The sequence below is a fragment of the Stigmatopora argus genome, chromosome 3 (assembly GCF_051989625.1).
Source record: "Stigmatopora argus isolate UIUO_Sarg chromosome 3, RoL_Sarg_1.0, whole genome shotgun sequence".
NCBI classification, from domain to species: Eukaryota; Metazoa; Chordata; class Actinopteri; order Syngnathiformes; family Syngnathidae; genus Stigmatopora; species Stigmatopora argus.
In genome coordinates, this window is record NC_135389.1 from 7,690,463 (window position 1) to 7,710,748 (window position 20,286).

The window sequence follows — 20,286 nt, forward strand, 5'->3', positions numbered from 1 at the left end:
GCCTCCCACGACCCGCCCCTTCTCCGTTCCTGCCTGCTCTCGATCAGGTGTCTGCGCTACAGCGACGTCAACTTTCCGTCTGGGAAACAGATTTCGGGGTCGTGCCCGGAAAACGCGGACAAAGCCATGCTCAGACGAATTTTACAAATGGTAAGCTGCTACAACAATATAAAGTACAGAGCATTCGCAGGGTCAAAGTGTGATTTTTTGCGTGTGTGCGCGTGATAAGCAGGCCCGTCATTTTCTGTTTTCTATAGGGACGCACCTTTTATTTAACTACATGTCGCGAATGGGCGGGGTAATATATTTGAAGCTAGTTTATGCGCACATTGGCATGGAAAAAATCATCCCCCTAAGTCGGGGTCAATTTATTAAGCGCTCCTTATGTTTGCTGGCCAAACTTAGCATTAGATGCTAACTCGTTTGAATTGACGGAGGCTACTTTATTCAGCAGTGTATGGCCATGGAGCGAGTATTTTGCAACACAACGCTATCAAACATCATCTTGACAACGCCCGCTGTGTGTCGTCAATGAACGAAAATAGTAGTTTAATAATTCGTCACCCGGTTTAACATATTAGATAGGTTTCCGTTAGTTATAGTATTGGGTTGATTCATCGACCATTCCTAAAATGGTAATTTGGTTTAGCCCGGCACTGACTGTTGCTACACTCTTCCTTGTAAATGACAATGCAAAAATCGAGTAAAACTGAATAATCTTGACTTCCCCATAAATTAAGATTTACAGTCGTGTTGACTTGCGAAATACCTCGTTTCCTTAGGACAGGGGTGGCGAACAGGCGGCTCTTGAGCCGCATGAGGCTCCCGGCCAAAATGAATGTGGCTCTTTGCTTTTTATCATATTTTGTATATACATTACTGTGGCTCTTTGCCTCTTTTAATGTTTATCTTAATTTTCTCGTTTACAACACACCCAAAATAATAAATTATATTAAAAAATATTGGGCAGATTGGGTGCTTCTGACATAAGGGACCGACAAGCATCTCCACGGGTTACTTCGAACGCCGGAAAATTAAGTTAAGATTTTGGAAGGGCTTTGCGTGGTATGCTGTTTGATTCTCACAGTTGAAACTTTTTGTTCTTTTTGTCTAACTTGTTGGCGAACCCTGCCTTAGGACTTCATTTCCCTTGAACACAGTTCGGCCCATTAATCACAACACAATTTCGCCCAATATTGTCCTGACGTCCAATTCAAGATTTAATTTATGACTGATCTTTGCCTCCTAAAATACTTAATCATAGTGACAAAACAGTACAAGAACCCGTAATTTAGCTTCATAGAATTGATCACGTCGGACCTTGCTGATGTGGTTAATGTTTGAAATGAGTAACGAGTGTTAAATGGAGCAAAATTACAGCCTCCTCCTACACCAATCACATGGGGTCAAAGTCCCAAGTTGACACAAACGTATCCCTGCGTGCTCATTTGATAATGAGGAATGTGTCATAGATTAAACTTTGCAATGAGGTGAACCCCCGTGCTTTAGGGTACTTGGAAGAAGGTGTTACTCTGATTGGATCCTCGCAAGCTTTCCAGCACGTAGCCACGACAAGAGCATTTGTATAACTGAACCACTCAGAGCTATCAGAGAACAAGGCCTATCGTGACGTGTGATTATGGCTGTGGGAATATTTCTGTGCTGTAACTTGATGAGGTTGATAGAAAGATATGACAGTGTTTCATCTTGGTCTATGGACCCCTGACTTTCACCCCCACTCTCTCCCTATAGAGTAATCCCTCAAATATCGCGGTTAATATAGACCAGACATGGCTGCGATAATCGAAAAATCATGAACTAGGGTCATCCCTATAATAACTTTTTTTCCTTCAGTGCTGAGTCCTAGTAGCAAGAATGGCGTGGATTTTCACATTTTTATGAACTTAAAAAAAATTAAATATTTAATAGCGGAAAAAAATGCGATGTAATGAATTCACGATTAGTGAAGACGCGATAATCGAGGGATTACTGTATTCCATTGTCTTTGTTACATGTTCTATAACCTACTCTATCTATATTCAAGCCTTCAAATAGCAGTTGCCGTATCCAAACTGCATTACATTTGTTCTCCCGTTCCTATTCAAACAAACTACAGAGTAGTACGGTATTTTCCGGACTATAAGTCACACTATATCATCAGAGTAAGTTTGCGATTAATACTCAAATAGGACTTATATATTTTTTTCTCTCACCACTGAAAGCTGTTATGTTTTTTTAGGCTATAGTTATCCAAAAAAATGTAAATGTTACATTAACGGGCCTATTTAACCCGTTGTTCTCCATTTACATAACTATTCTTACATTAAAATATCTTCGTTCTCTGTTTCTGATCAAATAAAAAAATGTTCCTCCCTAAAATGTGACTTATACTCCAGTGCGTCTTGTGTATACTTTTTTTCCCCTCTTCATTGTGCATTATTTGGTTGGTGCGACTTATGGTCCAAAAAATACGGTACTTTGCAGGATCTACTTATAGATTGAACTATGATATTATAATTGAATAAGATTAAAATGCAAAATAAGTTAAAAAAAAAGTCGAGAATCCAACTTTTCCATCAGTGCAGAATGAGGGACTCTTGAGTCTCAATTACTGTACGATATGTTACAGTAGTTAGGTGTGTGACAATATATTAATACAGTGAGGTATTGTGATAGTTTGCCCCCCAATAGATTATCGATATGCTCCCCCCAAAATCAGTATATCATTTAAAAAGTCTTCATTGTTTAACAAAGGAATTCACAGGTTTTTACCATACTACACACTACAACTTTGTTAAAAAAACTACCGTAATTACTCGAATATAACACGCAGGTTTTTGCAAAATAATTAATTCCAATAGTTGGGGGTGCGTGTTATAATCAAAAACTATTTTTTTTTTTTTTTTTTTTTTTTTTTTTTTGTGTCTTGTTACATGGCCCTTAGCCTGGTGCTTTTTCTTGCCAAATAAATTGAATTGAAATTGAATTGAATAAAATAAATTACAAATTTTCGATCGAAAAAAGCATTGTCAAACTCACTTTGACGCACGGATTTTACGTCATCTCGTAAAGCCAATCGGATGATGTGTTGTGGGAGGAAGAGGAAGTGGATGAAGGAAGCGTGGACGTTGATAGGATTCTCAACGAAGAGATGTATGAGAGGACAGACAAAGAGAGAGAGGAACTTTTCATTTGAAGGATTCTAATGAATACATTTGTTTGAACAAAACAATCGTGAAACGAAGAAAAAAAGGTAAGATTTCTGATTTTCGTCAGCGGGAAATTTTAGGTGCGCACTATATTCGAGTACTGCGTTTTTCCAGATTTTTTTGGCCCAAAGTTATACCTGCGTGTTATTTTCGAGTGCGCGTTATATTCGAGTAATTACGGTAATTTGTTTACAGGATTATAGTGCTGCAGTATTTATTTACAGAAATGTACTAAAGTATTCTCAGTATGTGAGAAAAATTAGTTTCTGATGTGATCCATGAAAAGCTTGTTTACTTTTCATTAGAAATGGCATGTTTTTCTCTTTAATAGTGTCACACAATATTACAGATTGATATTTTGACCCATGTATTGATAATGTATTGGCATAATAGTTTTGTATCGTACCATTAGGTACACAGAACCCCCAACTGAAGCTGGTGTTTACGTCAGAGTATTACCACCTCTCACACGTCCATTCAAAATTTTTATACTGTCTAGCTTGTGTGTGGAAAGTCATTCACTCATGCAAGTGTACTCAAAAGCCATTATAACAGCAAAACATTTACTTTTTTTAAGTTGATTCAAATTAATACCTTTATGGCTGAGTTAATAAAGGACATTTGAAGAGTTTGTTTCTGTTGTGTTGCAGACTCCTGGGAAAGGAGGCTCCCAGAATGCAGAGACTGAGCAGCCAAGCACCGAAGTTAACCATGATCAAACCTCAGAGGTGGCTATAAGAATGAATTGTCTGCGCTTTTTTTTCACGTTAAACAGAGCTGAAACAATCCGTTTATGATCAAATCTGTGAAATCTCTGCTTAGGGCTTCATCTGTCCTCAATGCATGAAGTCCCACAATTCAGCAGAGGACCTGTTCAAGCATTATCAGCTGTTCCATGACACTGGAGAACTTCCAGCTCATATGGCCCCCACAAGGTAGGATTGATATTCATTCATTCTTCTTCCGTGCCGCTTATCCTCACGAGGGGTCGTGGGAGTGCCAGATTGTATCCCAGCAAATATGGGCAGTCGGTGGAGTACATCGTGATTTGATTGCCAGGCAGGGCACAATTACGCAAACAAGCATTTGTGCACACACTCATACCTAAGTGCAATTTGGATTGTTCCATAAACCTACCACTCATTTGGAGATGTGGGAGGAAACCAGAGTACCTGGACAAAACCCATGCACAGAATTGATATTTATTCTTTTATTTTCATACCACTCATTAAAAATTGACTTTTTTGTTTTGTTTAACTGATCCAAGTGAGAATAACAAGTGGCCTTTTGAAAGAATCAACCTGAAAAAGTGGTAGAGCACCAATTTAGGGTTTGTTACGAGCCAAACTCTTATCTAGTATTAGCTAATTTCAGATGTGCTGCAGATTCTTTTTTGTTTTGGTTTTGCAACTCGTTTTTTGTAGTTCTGCTGTTGACCACTATACGGCCACAATGTAAGATATTGTATTAGAATCTTTCCAAAATTGGTAGACATTTTCCTTTTAAAATTCTTGAAATATAACCAATTCATTTTAGACAAGTGGTCAATAATTTCCAGCAATATTTTTGGATGTAATGCATATCAGATTATATATGAATCTATTCTGGTAACAGGTAAGGAGTGGCATAAATAGATTAATAACCAATATCAAGGATTACATAAATATAATTATTATTTTTCTCTTTAGGAATAATGGGCCTAAAAATCCTTTTTTGTTTTTTAAAACAGTACAACTGGTTAATTATATATAAAGTTTGTGTGTGTATATGAATAAATGTGTGTGGGTATGTATATAATATATACATATACTTTATGTATGTTTATATATTTAAGATCTTTTTATAACCAGCAGTAATTGTAGACAAATATGAACACTCTCCTGATTTTAGAGAAGACCTCACAATGTTGCGGCAAGAAGTTCAGGACCTTCATACCTCACTTAAGGTATGCTAACTTTCTTGACTGCGTCTTAATGCCAAACAACAGTTTTAGATAATTTAAATAAAGATGCTTTTCTTTCTTTTTAGGAAGAAAGATGGTTCTCTGGGGAGTTGAAAAAAGAATTAGACAAAGTCCAAGGACACCTGAAGCAAGTAATTCCTTCAAGATGTTTCATCATGTCTTAAAGTGACTTAAGTGATTGTAGAATAGTTTTTTCATGCACATTATGGTGTTTTTTTCACGTGGCATAGTGTCACCCTGTTTTCTCTCAATCCCACAGAATGACGAGCAGATGAGCTCAGAAGATTCAGGTGGGTGTTGAACAACTCCTTTATGTACTGGATGCATAAGGGGATCACAATGTCTTTATTGTGCTTTTGCCCGTCCCCTCTCAGTTTTAGAAAAGAAGCTAAACGAATCAGAGACAGAAAAATTTAACATCCAGCAGATGAAAGAATTGTACGAGCAGAAGGCCGCCATGCTGGCCAAAGATGTAGTTGGTAAGTGAGAAATAAGGCCTGCCATCTTATTAATTACTCAAACCATCAATTTGCTATTATGCTAAAACTTGTCATAAATTGGCCTTGTTACATGCACTAGATATAAAGTCCCGTTATGATGAAGAGAAGAGCTTAAGGGAAGCTGCTGACCAAAAACTTTCCAATCTAACTGAACTGCTGCAGCAAGAGAAGAAAGAAAATGAGGGACTCCACAACGAACTGGTAAACAATAGTTTTCTCTTGTTGAGTCCTAAAAAAGGTGAGCTTTGTTACCATTAAACTAAAGACCCGCATTGAATTTGGACAGTGAAATCTGTTTAAATCACCAATGCATATTAATGGAGGTCCTCATTTTATGGGAGAGTTTAGGTCATAAATCATGCTACGTCGCAGCGCGTGATTTACTTTAGAATTACAGTGAATATTTGTCTGGAAAATATTAAGCAACTTGTCGAGTCTTATGATTTTGTTCCAAATACATGGAATAATTTTTGAAGATAAGTGCTCAAAACAATTCAAACTCATCACAGTTCAGTGCTGAAATTCTGCAATATAGCAATACTCTACTTCAGTTGGATGGGGCGGGTTTAAATGGATGCTAGATTAATTTAGCATGTCTGGCATGTATAGGCACTCCCCCACAATATCTCATTCTTACTCTGGTTATTCAGCAAAATTACAACTAACTCATCCATAACAATGTGGCCATCAAGTACCGTATTTTCTTGCATATATGCCGTATTTGTCGCCCAAAACATGATGACTGAATCGAGGGTACGGCTTATATGCGCACAAATTAGACTTGACACGCACAAAACTGCAAAGTGACAAAGACGAAACGCCATAATTTGCTCTCCTCTAGCTACAGCGTCCGGGATTGGAGGACGTTGAAGTACTGAAGAAGGAGCTTGTGCAGGTGCAGACACTAATGGACAACATGACTCGAGAGAGAGAGGAGGAGTCTGAGAGCCTCAGAAACCACTATGAGCAACTGCAGGCTAAATTCACGACCTCAGAGGTGAGATTGAGACACACTACCTACTGTTATCCTTTTTCTTCACAGCCTCAAGATTAGATTGGATAACTTTATTCATTCCGTATTCGGGAAATTTCGTTGTCACAGTAGCAAGAGGGTGAGGATGCAGAAATAGGAAAGGTATTTTAGACATAAATAGATAGGTAATAAGTAAAGTATAAATAATAAGTAAAAAATAAGAAAAGTTGGTGCCCTGTTTCCCAGGATGCCTGGTTTTCTGGCGCATATAGAGTAGACCTCCATTTATCATCTGCTGATATTTTCTTGCGGGAAATAAATCATCGCCTTCCTGCGTTAAAGTATGTTCTCCGTGTGCTTGTGCAAGTTTCCCAGTGCATGGTATGTTACTTGACGTTCTCAATTGCCAGGTGGTGTAAATACAGTGGTACCTCGAGATACGAGCTTAATTCGTTCCGGGACTGAGCTCGTATGTCGATTTACTCGTTACTCAAATGAACGTTTCTCATAGAAATGAACTAAAAACAAATTAATTCGTTCCAACCCTCTGAAAAAACACCAAAAACAGGAAATTGGATTGGAAAAAAACATTTTTATTTGTTCTAATTCACCATCTATTAACAAAGTAACAAATAACTAGTGGTTTAATAATACTAAAATGTGTTTAATAGTACTAAAATTAGACGGATTTCACGGAAGGGAGAGAGAGTGACAGAGAGAAGGGGGGACTTTTTGCACAGCAACGCGCTTGTAACAAAACAAACAAATTTAAATAAACTTGGATTATGATGCAGACACACTCAAAGATAAATTTAATCTAACTTTACACTAAACTTTACAACTAATTTTGTTTGACATTTGTATACCTTTCTTCTGCCGGGTTGGCTCTATTTGCCCCGCCTCCACCCTGACTTTCAGATGCAACCTATCGAGGCTTGTTTGCTTTTGTCTTCCCTTCAATTTATTCCCAAAATGATGCACACAAATGTCCTCACAATAGGATAACGGACGACCACTTGCCAACTTGCCCGGGAAGTAGTACTCCTCTCGTATTAGCGAACAAGCTCCGCCATTTGCACTGAAAAGGGGGGGGAAAAGAACACTGAAAAAATGCAACGCTCCACCCAGTGCTCGTAGAGAGATTACATGAGGGAGTTGCGACCAGAAATACAGTGCCCGTGATGTTCTTATAAGCAGCCTCTCGCGTCCGCTGTATCTCAAGATAAATATTTGCCCGAAATCTTACTCGTATCTCAAATTGCTCGTATGTCGAGGTATTACTGTAGTGGTTTTTATGTGCTCCGAGATTGCCTGCCACTGAAATAGTTAAACCTCGCTTTTTTTTTAGTAGTACAGGTGGATGGTATTGTAACTTTATAGATGATTTTGAGAATTTTGACTAATCTTTCAATGCTGACACAATATTGTATTGATGACAATCTAAACATAGAGACTTTGACGAGAAAAATTAAAAACGTTTCCAGCAAGAAATAATTTGGTTTCTACTTTCTACCTTATTCCATTGTTTTGATAATTGACTGAAAAGGTTGGTTTTACCCAATTTTTATATTTTAGAAGGAAAATAATTAAGATAAGCTTTTGAGAAGATTTACTTTTCACGTTGAGACATTATAGTTTTGCTTTAGTGTCAACTGGAACAGCTGAGCAAAACGTTCCTTCCATGAAGGCAAAAACATTTACAAATAATAAACAGTGTCTATTTTGTTACATTTTCACATTTAATGTAGTGGGCAATCATCAGAGTGATCTGCGTCAGCCTTGCTAAATATTCCATTCATCATGTGATGAACTACCCATAACACGGTGCTATGAATAACATAGCATTCGTGGCATAAGAGAAAATCTAATAATAGTTAAAATGCTTCAATCTCAGCGGATTGATTTCAGTACTGGGCTCTACAATAAATCTTCTACTGGTAGCACCATGTACCCTGTGATTTATATCAATACAGACGCTCCCCTACTTACGAACGCAATTGGTTCCGAGCGATTGTTCATAAGTTGAATTTGTTTGTAAGTTGATTCAGTGCTATATTTTGTATTATAATTTATGTTTAAGGCCGATATAAGTATATTGAAGGTTTATATAAGTGCATTTGTATGTTTAAGGCTTGTATAAGTAACACGCATTGGTTTGTACTGAAAAAAAAACATTTAATAAAATGGAGAGAATATGTACAGTACTGTAGAGAGAGAGAGATTTATGTATTAGAAACTGGCCAAAAGAAGCGACCTAATGACAATTGCAGTTTTCTTCTTTTTTTCATCATAAATGATGCGATAGCACTGTATGGCATCATTCAATTGATTTGCAAACTTTGTGCAACGTTCAATATTTGGGTCCTGCTGCTCGATCTTTCTGTTTATAAATGGTACTGACGGTCGAACGATGTGCAACGCTCACCACTCTCACGCGCATCAAGCTTCGTTATTATTGCCACTCGTTTCAAATGAAATGGCTTGCCTCTTCCTTGCAACTCCCTCAATAGAAGCCTTTCGCTTTTTTACCAACCATATTCAATATTGGATGCATGAGATATTTAATGATACAAATGAAAAAGGTTCTTTGCACACTGGAGATACATTCACGCACTTCCGCATTGCAACGAAGAAGAAGGTAGATGCTGGGTGAGCTGAGCTCTCACAGCGCCAGGCGTTGGTATTAGCGGCGGAAAGAAGTACTACTCCGAAAAAGGGGCGAAATACAAAATTGGACTTGCGAACATTTTTGGACTTAAACGCAATTTGCAGACATGTTCGTATGTACCGTTGTTCGTAAGTTGAATGTTCGTAAGTAGGGGAGCGTCTGTACACTCCTGCACCCTGTCGTCATTGCTACATTTCTGTCAGTATGTAGCCACTGTTCTCTCTATTGTGTCAAAGTTTGGGGGATGAATTTATGTTTGTATTGTGGCTGACCTTTGTCTTCGTCTTTTCCTCCCCTTTCTCCCTTTGTCTTCACACATTGAACACTTTACCAACTCTTAACGATTCCTCAAGATCCGTAAACTAGAGGTATTTAAAATTCATAAACTGGATAGTTTGCAAAATGCTTTGTTTTCCGTCATTTCTATCCTATTGATTCTCATGAAGTGTTTCAGTGTTTTTGTCTATTGTTTGTTTGATCCTTTTCTGTTGATCCATCGAAGTTCATTTCATCAATTCTAATTTGTACGATTTTTTTTTTTTTCCCCAGGTGACAATATCCCAACTCAAGGAAGAGCTGGAAAAGGGTCCACAAGAAGTAGCGGTCTATACACAACAGATCCATCAGCTACAAGGGGAGCTGAATAATGAAAAACAGCAATGCAAGGTAATACCCACACCAGTTACGGTAATCATTTAACAATTTTATTTTTGAATGTATCGTATCACAGGTTGATACAATTTACTTATAGCGATTGCCCTCAACATTTTAACAAAATTTTATTTAGGCATTTGTAACAGTAAATCTAAATGTGCCGGACACTGTATTGCAAGCCCGTTGTCCTTAACAAATGGCATTGTATTTTCTTTACTGTAGATCACATGTGTCAAAGTGGCGGCCCGGGGGCCAAATCTGGCCCGCCGCATCATTTTGTGTGGCCCGGGAAAGTAAATCATGAGTGCCGACTTTCTGTTTTAGGATCAAATTAAAATATTATAGATGTATATTAAGAGTATAGATGTATATTAAATTTCCTGATTTTCCCCCTTTAAATCAATAATAGTATTTTTTTAATCATTTTTTTCTGTGTTTTTAGTTCAAAAATTATTTTTAAAAGCTGAAATAAACATTGTTTTAGATCTATAAAAAACTGAATATTCAGGTCTTTTAATCCGGTTCTTTTAATCCATTTATTAAAAAAATATATATTATAACTAAAATGGTCCGGCCCACATGAAATCGAGTTGACGTTAACGCGACCCGCGAACCAACCCGAGTCTGACACCCCTGCTGTAGATTTTGCAAGAGGAGGTACAAATTTCCGTGTTTCCCGCGAGCCTGTTTTATGCAAGCAGACTTGTTAGGCTGGCTGCTCAATACATTTTCAGTCTGCATTATTTTATTATTTAAAGTTTATTTATCCTATTTCACTTAAAGCATTTTCTTTGCTTTAAACATTAAATTGGGTTTTGCCTTAATAGCAAGAGGAAATTATTGGTCATGCTGTAAGAACAGTTTAGAACTAATCATATTGAAAATTTATTGGCACAAAAATAAATATTATCAAAATCAATTAAAAAGATAGTGATAATAATAGTTAGTGTGTTTTGTACAACTCCAGGGTGACCATAAAGTTTTTGTGCCCTTTTTATTTTACATTATAACTGATATAATCTATAAACATGTTTTGAAGCCTATTGCACCTATTTTTAAGTGCATACATTTTTAAGTTAAGTTAAAAAATAATAATTCTAAATTACTTGTGATGCATGATTTCAACAGAAAATATATGAACTTCCCTTTGCTGAGGATGAACCTAAAAAGATACAATGGAACAATTATAAATATACATGACCTTTCCCAAACAGATTCTATCACAAATACTTACAAAGTTATATTTTTTGAAGAGCACACGGACTTCATGGAGCGCTTGTATAGTGCACTTGAGATTTTAGTGGTTTTTAAACAAGAATTATGATGCTATTTCTTCTTTCAGGAATATTACATCTTGGTTTTGCCCCCTTTCTTCCTACAGACTCTTTTTGAAAAACTGGGATGTAAGGAAAAGGTGTATGAGCAGTTGGAGGAGCAAATAAAGACAGAAAAGGCTGCCAAAAAGGAAGGTCAACATAACCTGAGAGAGAAAGAACGGGAACTCTTGGAGCTGCAGTCTCGGGCAACTGGATTAGAAGCATCTCTGCAGAAAGCCAATGTAGAGCTTGGAGAGAAAGTTGAAGAGGTGACAAAGTTGAAGGCGGAAGCTACAGACCTGGAGGTGAAGCATGCCGAACTGAGGGTTGAACTGAAACAGCTGGAACAGCAGAGGGAAGAAAAGGACAGCCAAGGTGCTCAACAGCATACTGAGATTGGTCTGGTGAGTTCAGTCTCTCAGTCAATTTCTTCGCGTCCAGTCTCGTGGAGATTGGTTTGGGGAATAAGCTCACCAACGGCTCATCAAAGTTTAAAAATCATCGACAACAATAGAGTCTTAAGTAATTGTTGAATAAATTAAAACTGTTCTTGGAATGTAATTGGCATGTTTTTTTTCACTTGTGGTCTGTCTAGCTCCATGTAAAACTTCTGGAGGCAGAGAGACAAGTGGGTGAGCTCCAAGGCCGTTTAAAAGAACAGCGACAGCTATCGGGGGACAAACTGAAGGACAGAGAGCAGCAAGCGGCCGACACTCAGCTTAAACTTTCACGTGCCGAAGAGCAGGTAGATGTTGTAGAAACCTATCTGGAGGCTAACTGAATTGATTTTAATCAAGATGCTGTATACCATGGAACAAAAATCAATCTAGCTCTTTGCGTAGCCATATTGTACACATTTTACAATTTATTTTATAGTATAAAATCCAGTCTTTTGAATTCAATAAAAAAGACAGAAAAAAATGACAGTTGTTGGAAGGGTGGCATAAAATGCATTGTGAAAAAATACAAAAAAATCTTGTCTCCCAATAGATGAAGGAAAGTACGAGTAAGAATACTGACCTGCAGCACCAGTTGGAGAAAGCCAAGCAGCAGCATCAGGAACTGCAAGCATTGCAGCAGAACACTAATGGCAAATTAAGAGAGTCCCAGGTATAGCTCACAAGATCAAAATGATTTATTTGATCCTTTAGCTATTGTTATAAAAATGCTTACGGTGTATAGATGCTTTATAATATACAATACTTCTCAAACTAATTTCTTGCATGCACTTTGGAAGCTTAAAAAAACTTTTTATTGTAAATATTGCAAAAAAAAAATACTTGAAGGCCAGTGATGGAGAGGTGTCTTGGAATTTGTCGATGTAAAGGTCCTGAGCTCAGAATGTTTTTAGCCAACCTCTAAAACAATATGAAGTCGGCACATTTTTGCCTAAAAAAACCCTTTATGCCTGAAGCTACTTTGATCCTACTAAAAGTGAACATTGAATATACATGAATTCATTACCAATAACACTGGGCTTCTAAGCTCTTAAAACACCCTAACCTAACACTTTATCAATCCATTTATTAAAAGTCACTAATAGGGCACAAACTCGCCAGGCCTGCATTTTATTACAATTTTGATACTAGCAGCTCAAAAAGGGAAATGCAGTCAAACAATTCAAAGTAATGAAGCAAAAAAACGTGACTTTTTTAAGTGGGTATTGGCAGACATGAGCAGGTGACAGCCCTGCAAGACTGCAACCTAGAGCAAGTAAACAGTCTGTCATTATAGTAACCATGGTGAATTCAGAATCAAATTCAATGTATCTCAGCTTGGATGTTGCAACGCTCAATGAGGAATCTCAACAGCAGATTTTAAAAATGCCTTCGTACCGAAATACGGTGTCTGAAGGATGTAATTTTAAATGCATGGAAATTCCATTGTTTTAAATGGCTCGCTTTAAAAGTTTCATTTACCATGAAAAGAATGTTTCTTCCATCACTTGGTATTATTGGATTGTTAAAAGTAGATCTGTCTGAATGATGTACTTCTAGAAATACCCTATTGGTATTCATTTGTACTTGTCTTCTTACTGTAGAATGACCTGGAGCAGGTATTACGGCAAATTGGCGATAAGGACCAAAAGATCCAAAATTTGGAGGCTCTGCTGCAAAAGAGTAAAGACATTGTGAGTCAGCTGGAAGCTGAAAGAGAAGACTTGTGTGCCAAGATTCAAGCCGGGGAAGGAGAAACTGCTTTGCTCAACCAACTAAAGGAGAAAAATCACACACTACAGGAACAAGTATGTAAACTGACAGTCCCGTTCAGAAAATCTGCCAGCAGCGAGCGATTAAAACAATAATCATTGTATTTACATATTTCCATGTGGAGTCACATTTAATCATTAGATAATACCCTCTAAAAGGAGTTGGTTCATGATGATTGAGTGTGTAATCTTAGCTGTTTATCAAAGTTATTATTACAACATTAACTTGTTTTCGCCATGTGAAGGTAACCCAGTTGACAGACAAGCTGAAGAATCAATCCGAGAGCAACAAGCAGGCCCAGGACAATTTACACAAACAAGTTCAGGAGCAGAAAACTCTTCTGCGTTCATCCCAGGACCGGGCACAAACGCTGGAGACTTCTGTCAGTGAGCTGAATGCCCAACTTGGAGACAGCAAGGAGAAGGTGACCCAGCTAGACTCTCAGGTAGCTATTGGGAGTTGTTCCCTTTTTAGTTTTAAGGGTAGCGGAATCAGTTTTGCAAAATCAAATCGCAATCTTACACTGCTTTTGCCATTTGTTTTTTGTTTTTCCATCAGATGAAGGCAAAAACCGAGATGTTGCTCTCTGCAGAGGCAGCCAAGGCTGCACAGAAGGCCAACTTGGAGAACAATATAGAGTCTTCGCAGCATGCATTGCAGGACAAGCAGCAGGTGGCTTGTTAGTTTCAGAGGTTTTCAAATCTCATCTTGTGTTAAGTTTTTAGAAATGAAAAAGAAATATTTATATACATATGTGTAGGAGCTGAATAAAGTTCAGAAGAAAGTGCAGGAGCAGACACAGAGGCTCAAGGAGAGACAGGAACAGTGCAGTCAGCTCGAAGCCTCTCTCAAAGAATATAAGGACAAACATCTGGCCTCAGAGCAGTACGGAGAGAAGCTGGAGGGGCTCAATAAGGTCGGTGGGAGCGTTTTTATAGCAGGTGTAAATGTGGTAACATTGTGCCCTTAAATATAGATTTGATGAATCGTTTAAACTGATGTGCTAATTTCAGAAACTGCAGGCACAGGTCATGGAAGTGCAGGCTTCAAAGGACCAAATCCAGAATGAAGTGAAGGACTTACATAAGGAGCTGTCGGGCGCCAAACAAAATTCTAGAGAGCTGCAGATTTTGCTCAACAATGAAAAAACAGGGTGAGCTGACTCGAAGCCATTATTTAGGGGTCCGCAAGATAATTATTTGGTCTCATTTATGGCTCAGCGGGCCGATAAAGCAGACAAAACAAACAAAGACTGAACAGAGAATAAAAATAAATGTTTCTCATTTTAGGAATGCGTCACTGCAGGAGGAAATAAATACTAAGAGCTCTGCTTTGAGTGACAGCCAGAAAGAGCTGGAGTGCTGCCAGCAGGCCAAGGCTGCCCTTGAGCTCAATTTGGTCAAGCTGACCCAAGAAGGGAAGGCACAGCATGCAGAATTGGACAAAAAAGCACAAAGCCTTTCTGCAGACTTATTGAAGGCCCAACAGGAGAAAGAAACTCAAAAGACAGAGCTGATCTCAGCTCAGGAAAACCTCGGCAAGAGCAGGAAGGCTCTGAAAGAATGTCAGAGTCGACTGAATGCTGAGCAGAAGAATCAAAAGGCAGCCATGGAGGAAAAGGTCACATCTTATTACTCTTGGATATTGTTACACAAACACAGTGCACGTAAGGTTAAGGGCATTTATGGTCAACTAAAGAGTTTGGGATGCTTATAGTTAGTCACTAACTTCAAAAGAAAATCTCTGGGAAACTTACCTACAGTAGAGAAATATGAACGTGTGTTATGTTGATTGAAATTTGTAGGAATTGTTGTACGAGAAGGCAAAAGTGGAGCTTCAGAGGAATAATGAGAGCATCAGTAAGGCATTGACAGAAACCAAACAACAATTGGAGCACATGAGAGAGGTATTTTAGAAATTTAACATCGGCACACAAAAAAAATCTACTCTGATATTCATTTCTTAAAATATCTAATGTATATGTACAGCTGTATTTTTTTTTTGCTGCTACAGTTGAAAACATTGGTTTCTCCTCAATTTCTAGGTAGAGAAGAAGCTAAAAATGCAGTTAACCTCATTGGAACAGCAGAACTCAAAGAATCAGGAAGTGCTGAAGGAGAAAGACAAAATCCTAGGGAAACTGGAGGCTCAATTCAAGACAGCCAGTGGAAGTTATGAGGGGGAAATACAAAAGCTAAAAGGCCAAGTTGTCGAGTTACAGAAAGTGAATTTAAAGAAAGTAAGTATGAAATAAGTACATTGGATCATTGTTCTTGTATACGCAAGTGAGCCATCATTTTAACCAAGCGGTAATAGGAATCGCGTGATTGATAATGAACGGATTGTCTCTTCCAGGAGGAAGAAGAGGGGATGTTGAGGGAACAGGCAACGGAGGTCAACCAGCAGCTGTCTTCTGAGCAGAGCCGGACAGCAGACCTACAGGAGGCGTTAGAGCAAAGTCTCCAAAGCCTTACAAAGATCCAGTCTGACTTGTATGGCAAAGAGTCGGAGATTACCGCACTACATCAAGACATTAAAGTAGGTTGGAACTAAGAATCTAATTTTATGCAAAACCATTAATAACCCTTAAAAGTGTCCCGTGAGCACTGATAATGCCTAGTCAAAATCTTTAGGTCAAATCGGATATATTTGGCAGGGGGTGTATCCAATGTTCCCTCTAATTTTTTGTTTGTCTGGGCAGAAAGACAACCTCCCTGAGCACACTGAGTACCAGTGTGAGCAACATCATCGTTGCTCGCTATGGGCACACACCAGTATCACACCTTCCATAAGCAGGTGCATGTCTACTACACATAAATGATTTAGTAATAATAAAATGTAATGATTAATATCTATGAATGGGCGGCCCGGCAGATGAGTGGTTTGCGCGTCGGCCTCACAGCTCTGGGGTCCTGGGTTCAAATCAAGGTCGGTCCACCTGTGTTGAATTTGCATATTCTCCCTGGGCATGTGTGGGTTTTCTCTGAGTACTCCGTTTGCCTCCCACATCCCAAAAAGATGCATTGTAGGCTGATTGGACACTCTAAAATTGTAGGTATGGGTCTGAGTGCATGGCTGTCCGTCTCCTTGTGCCCTGCGATCGGCTGGCCACCGATACAGGGTGTCCCCCGCCCCTGGCCCAAAGTCAGCAGGGATAGGCTCCAGCACCTCCCCGCGAGTGATAAAGTGGATAAAGCGGTTCGGAAAATGAATGAAAAAATATCTATGAATAAAACATCTTCATAAATGCCATGAGAATATGCACAAATCCGACTTAAATTTTACCTTACTTTACACATCTGTCCTTCTCACTTCTCATTCTCGTTCAAATGACTTTTCTGCTGAACGTGTCACTTGAGATAGTCAAGTTTCCATTTATATGCAATATTTTTCCATTATTTTGCTTTGATTTATTTAATAATGGATAGCACATATTAATGAACATTTATATTCATGTTAATGAACATATATATGTAAGATTGTAGCCGAGGGCTAATTTCCATTTATAGTCCATTGTGTAGGTTGAAGACAAACGATCGCACATACTAGACACACACGCACGCACGCACACAACCACACACAGCAGATTTAGACAGTTCTCACCAGATTTCACCGCTTGTTCTTCTATTTGCACAGTAAAGTAAAAAGGAATGTATTAAGAAATATTAAAATGTAATTAAAAAAAAGATAGATGGGCTGTAAAACACGAAAAACATAAGTGTCGACAGAGCTGCTGCTGCATGAACGGCGCCATCATGGGGGGAAAAAAAGTTTGGATTTTATTTTGTGCGCTCCATATGATTGCTGTGCGCGGAGAAGACGAGAGTAATGCGCAATTGCGCATGCGCACAGCTTGGAGGGAACATTGGGTGTATCTGATTTGCATATTTTGGTAGCCAAAACAATATGTTCTTGGGATGACCCAATGATGGTGGGAATCATGACTGAAAAGAAAAGACCACACATGAACAGAAATGCGAGCTAGCATGGAAAAATACATCCAGAAGTTTTTTTTGTACAAAAAAAAACACAAACTCAAGTGGAAAAGGTGGTAGGATCATTCTGAACTGAAGTGACCTTCAAACAACAGTCTTAACCCAAGGTGTTTGCTGACTTTTAGGTGTCCAAGGAGAAGCTACGTTTGAGCCAAGAGGAGAGTGCAGCTAACCAGACTCATCAGAGTGCCTTGGAGAATGAGATCCAGGGACTGAAGATGAGTCGTGACTCTCTGGAACAGGAGTTAGCTAGTCGAGATCAGACACGCCAACAGCTAGAGAAGTCACTGAAAGAACTCCAGAAGCAACAGGTGAGACCCCAGAAAAATAAATGGACTTCTCCAAACAAATACACAATTGAAAAATTACCTGGGGTTAGACGAGGATATAAGAATACTCTTTCTTATACATCAATGTGCCCTCCATTTGTCTGCAGTGAAAATGCAGTTTAGTGGTCATACAGACGTTGCGTCGACACGAGTCAAAGTCAGACAACGTCCAGTTCACGTGAATTAAATATAAGGACAATAATTTAACGAATTGGGTTGCATCTACGCCTCATGTTGCAATACGGAATTGTTGAGTCCTGTGTTTTCGGAGTTGTCCCTAAACCCATCGTGTCAAACTGGTGTGAGATGCGGAAGAGCTAGTTAGCGCGTTAGTTTTGGTTGGCGTCACAGTCCTCATATTCCATGCTTTCGGTTGCAAATAAACTATTAAAAACCCAAATTCTCCATCCAAGTACAGCATCTTAAGTTTTTAGTTTAATGTTCAATTTTTTTATGCTTACTATTTTGAGGTAAATTTCGACTTCAACAGTGAAATCCCACTTTGAAAGAAATTCAGGTTACGCCACCAGCGTAAGACCAGAACTCAGTCGTAACTTGAGGACTCCTTCTAATTCCAGAGCTTTATGGACCAAAATGCATAGCTAATTTAAAACTTCTCAATATTTACTCATTCAGGGTCAAGTCAAGGCCGACCTGGAGAAGGAGAGGAACAAAATGGAGGAGATTCTCAAAGTCAAGAGTAACCTGGAAAAGAACAGCGCCAGAATGACTTCAGAGATGAAAACGCTAACAGAGAAAAATGACAAGGTCAGTGCCTTGAAACAGCGTCCGACGATAAAGCTGTTTTATTTCAACATCACTTAGTGAGAAATTCATTATTTATGACGACAGCTGATGTGCGGGTGTCTTGCTTTAGGAGCTGCGAGAGTTGCAGGAAGCCAAGCAGCTTTTGATCCAGCAGAAACTGGAGCTGCAGGCCCAGGTGGAGGCGGGGCAGAGTGATCTTCAACGGGAACAGAAGGAGCACCAGAAAACCAGGGACAACAGGAGCCAGAGAGAGCAGCAGCATCTTGCCAAAGTCAAGGAACTCCAAGATATGCTGGTACGTACTACGCAGTTAATAAATCCTGGCTCAGGGGTCAACAAATAAATAATCCAATTTTACCACAGAGCTGTATATACGGTATTTTCTCGCTTATTAGACGCCTTCGCGTATAAGGTGCCCCTTTAAAATTGCCTAAAAATTATGGAATTTTACAATTTCTCTCGCATAAGACGCCCCCCTGATTCACAATTTTCACCTCCACATTCATGGTTTTAATAGCAAGTACAAATGTGTTACTTTGAAAGGAAAATCTTAAGAAAAATCATCGCACGTGGTATTTCTGAGATACTGTATGAATCGAAAGGATCGCCTGCCGGTTTGCACATTCCGAAAGGGTGTGGCCTGCACGTAGACAAATTCAAAAAAGAAGTCACGTGAGCAGTACAACCAGGAAGTGTGTCCATAGTGCTCTAATTTTCCCCAAGTCTCTGGTCTGGGTGAAATAATAGCATGAGATACACATTACGCAGGTATCAAGGCTGATATTTTAACGATCGATCGCAAGACCTTCGATCAGCCTTAACAACTATTGGGATGTGCTGACATGATAAACACATGTATCAAGGCTACTCGCGTCTGGCCAGTCAGAGCACGTTTAACTATTGTAAGATGGTCGACGCCCTGAGCGAGCAGCGGCAGGCACAAGCGTGGGAGTTTTTTCTTGTTTTTTGCAAGAGATGTTTTTCTTTTCTTATTGGATTTCATTCATCGATGTCAAAATTACTTTTGTTAAGCGTTTTATCTCTTTATCTTTTCTCTATTTTGAAAAAAAATGGCCGTAATGACCGCATTGTCTTGCGTTATGGCGTTTTGTCTTGTTCACCTTGCAGTTTTGTGCATGTCAAGTCAAATTTGTGCGCATATAAGCCGTACCCTCGATTCAGTCATCATTTTTTTTGAGTGACGAATACGGCGTAAATGCGAGAAAATACGGTATTTCTCCCATTTCCAAAAGGATCTGTGAGAGTAAGTCATGCAAGCATGGCTTATATGTTTTAAGAATTTTGAAGCCCAAACTCTGCAATGACTCCCACAAAATTCTTGCTTTCTCGGGAAACAATTTCGGAAATATACATATAGTACGTATCTTTGACTAAATATGCATTCCACACTCGTGGTCAATTCTTCTCTCTAGGCTTCCGAGAAACGGGCCAAAGACGACGAAGTGAAACGCAGCGAGGACGCGGGGGCGAAACTGGGTGTCCAAGTGGCAGCCTTGAACGAGAACGTAGCCACACTGAAACGAGAGTGGCAGGCCAGCATGCGGCGAGTCTCCGAGCTCGACAAGCAGACGGATGAGCTGAGGGGGGAAATTGCCGTGCTGGAGGCCACCGTGCAACACAACCAGGACGAGAGACGTGCGCTTCTGGAAAGGTGACGTGTCGCCATGACAGTCCACATTT

At 39.1% G+C, this 20,286-nt stretch overlaps 1 protein-coding gene across 2 annotated transcripts in view; it reads left to right on the forward strand.

Moving 5' to 3' along the window:
• The window catches only part of eea1 (early endosome antigen 1), a 23,736-nt gene continuing 3,450 nt past the window's right edge, over window positions 1-20,286 (forward strand). Inside the window, exons 1-26 of one of the 2 annotated variants that reach the window (XM_077597153.1) lie at window positions 1-150; window positions 3,860-3,937; window positions 4,032-4,144; window positions 5,100-5,154; window positions 5,238-5,303; window positions 5,432-5,462; window positions 5,547-5,651; window positions 5,752-5,873; window positions 6,514-6,669; window positions 9,863-9,979; window positions 11,349-11,687; window positions 11,879-12,028; window positions 12,274-12,393; window positions 13,325-13,528; window positions 13,738-13,938; window positions 14,052-14,165; window positions 14,254-14,409; window positions 14,507-14,646; window positions 14,783-15,113; window positions 15,298-15,399; window positions 15,538-15,732; window positions 15,849-16,031; window positions 17,614-17,799; window positions 18,454-18,585; window positions 18,695-18,880; window positions 20,019-20,257. In XM_077597153.1, the coding sequence (XP_077453279.1) occupies window positions 127-150; window positions 3,860-3,937; window positions 4,032-4,144; window positions 5,100-5,154; window positions 5,238-5,303; window positions 5,432-5,462; window positions 5,547-5,651; window positions 5,752-5,873; window positions 6,514-6,669; window positions 9,863-9,979; window positions 11,349-11,687; window positions 11,879-12,028; window positions 12,274-12,393; window positions 13,325-13,528; window positions 13,738-13,938; window positions 14,052-14,165; window positions 14,254-14,409; window positions 14,507-14,646; window positions 14,783-15,113; window positions 15,298-15,399; window positions 15,538-15,732; window positions 15,849-16,031; window positions 17,614-17,799; window positions 18,454-18,585; window positions 18,695-18,880; window positions 20,019-20,257 (3,845 nt within the window). In that variant the 5' untranslated portion in view covers window positions 1-126. Of the gene's footprint in view, window positions 151-3,859; window positions 3,938-4,031; window positions 4,145-5,099; window positions 5,155-5,237; window positions 5,304-5,431; window positions 5,463-5,546; window positions 5,652-5,751; window positions 5,874-6,513; window positions 6,670-9,862; window positions 9,980-11,348; window positions 11,688-11,878; window positions 12,029-12,273; window positions 12,394-13,324; window positions 13,529-13,737; window positions 13,939-14,051; window positions 14,166-14,253; window positions 14,410-14,506; window positions 14,647-14,782; window positions 15,114-15,297; window positions 15,400-15,537; window positions 15,733-15,848; window positions 16,032-17,613; window positions 17,800-18,453; window positions 18,586-18,694; window positions 18,881-20,018; window positions 20,258-20,286 lie in introns of those variants that run through there. The other variant, XM_077597154.1, reaches the window with a different exon arrangement.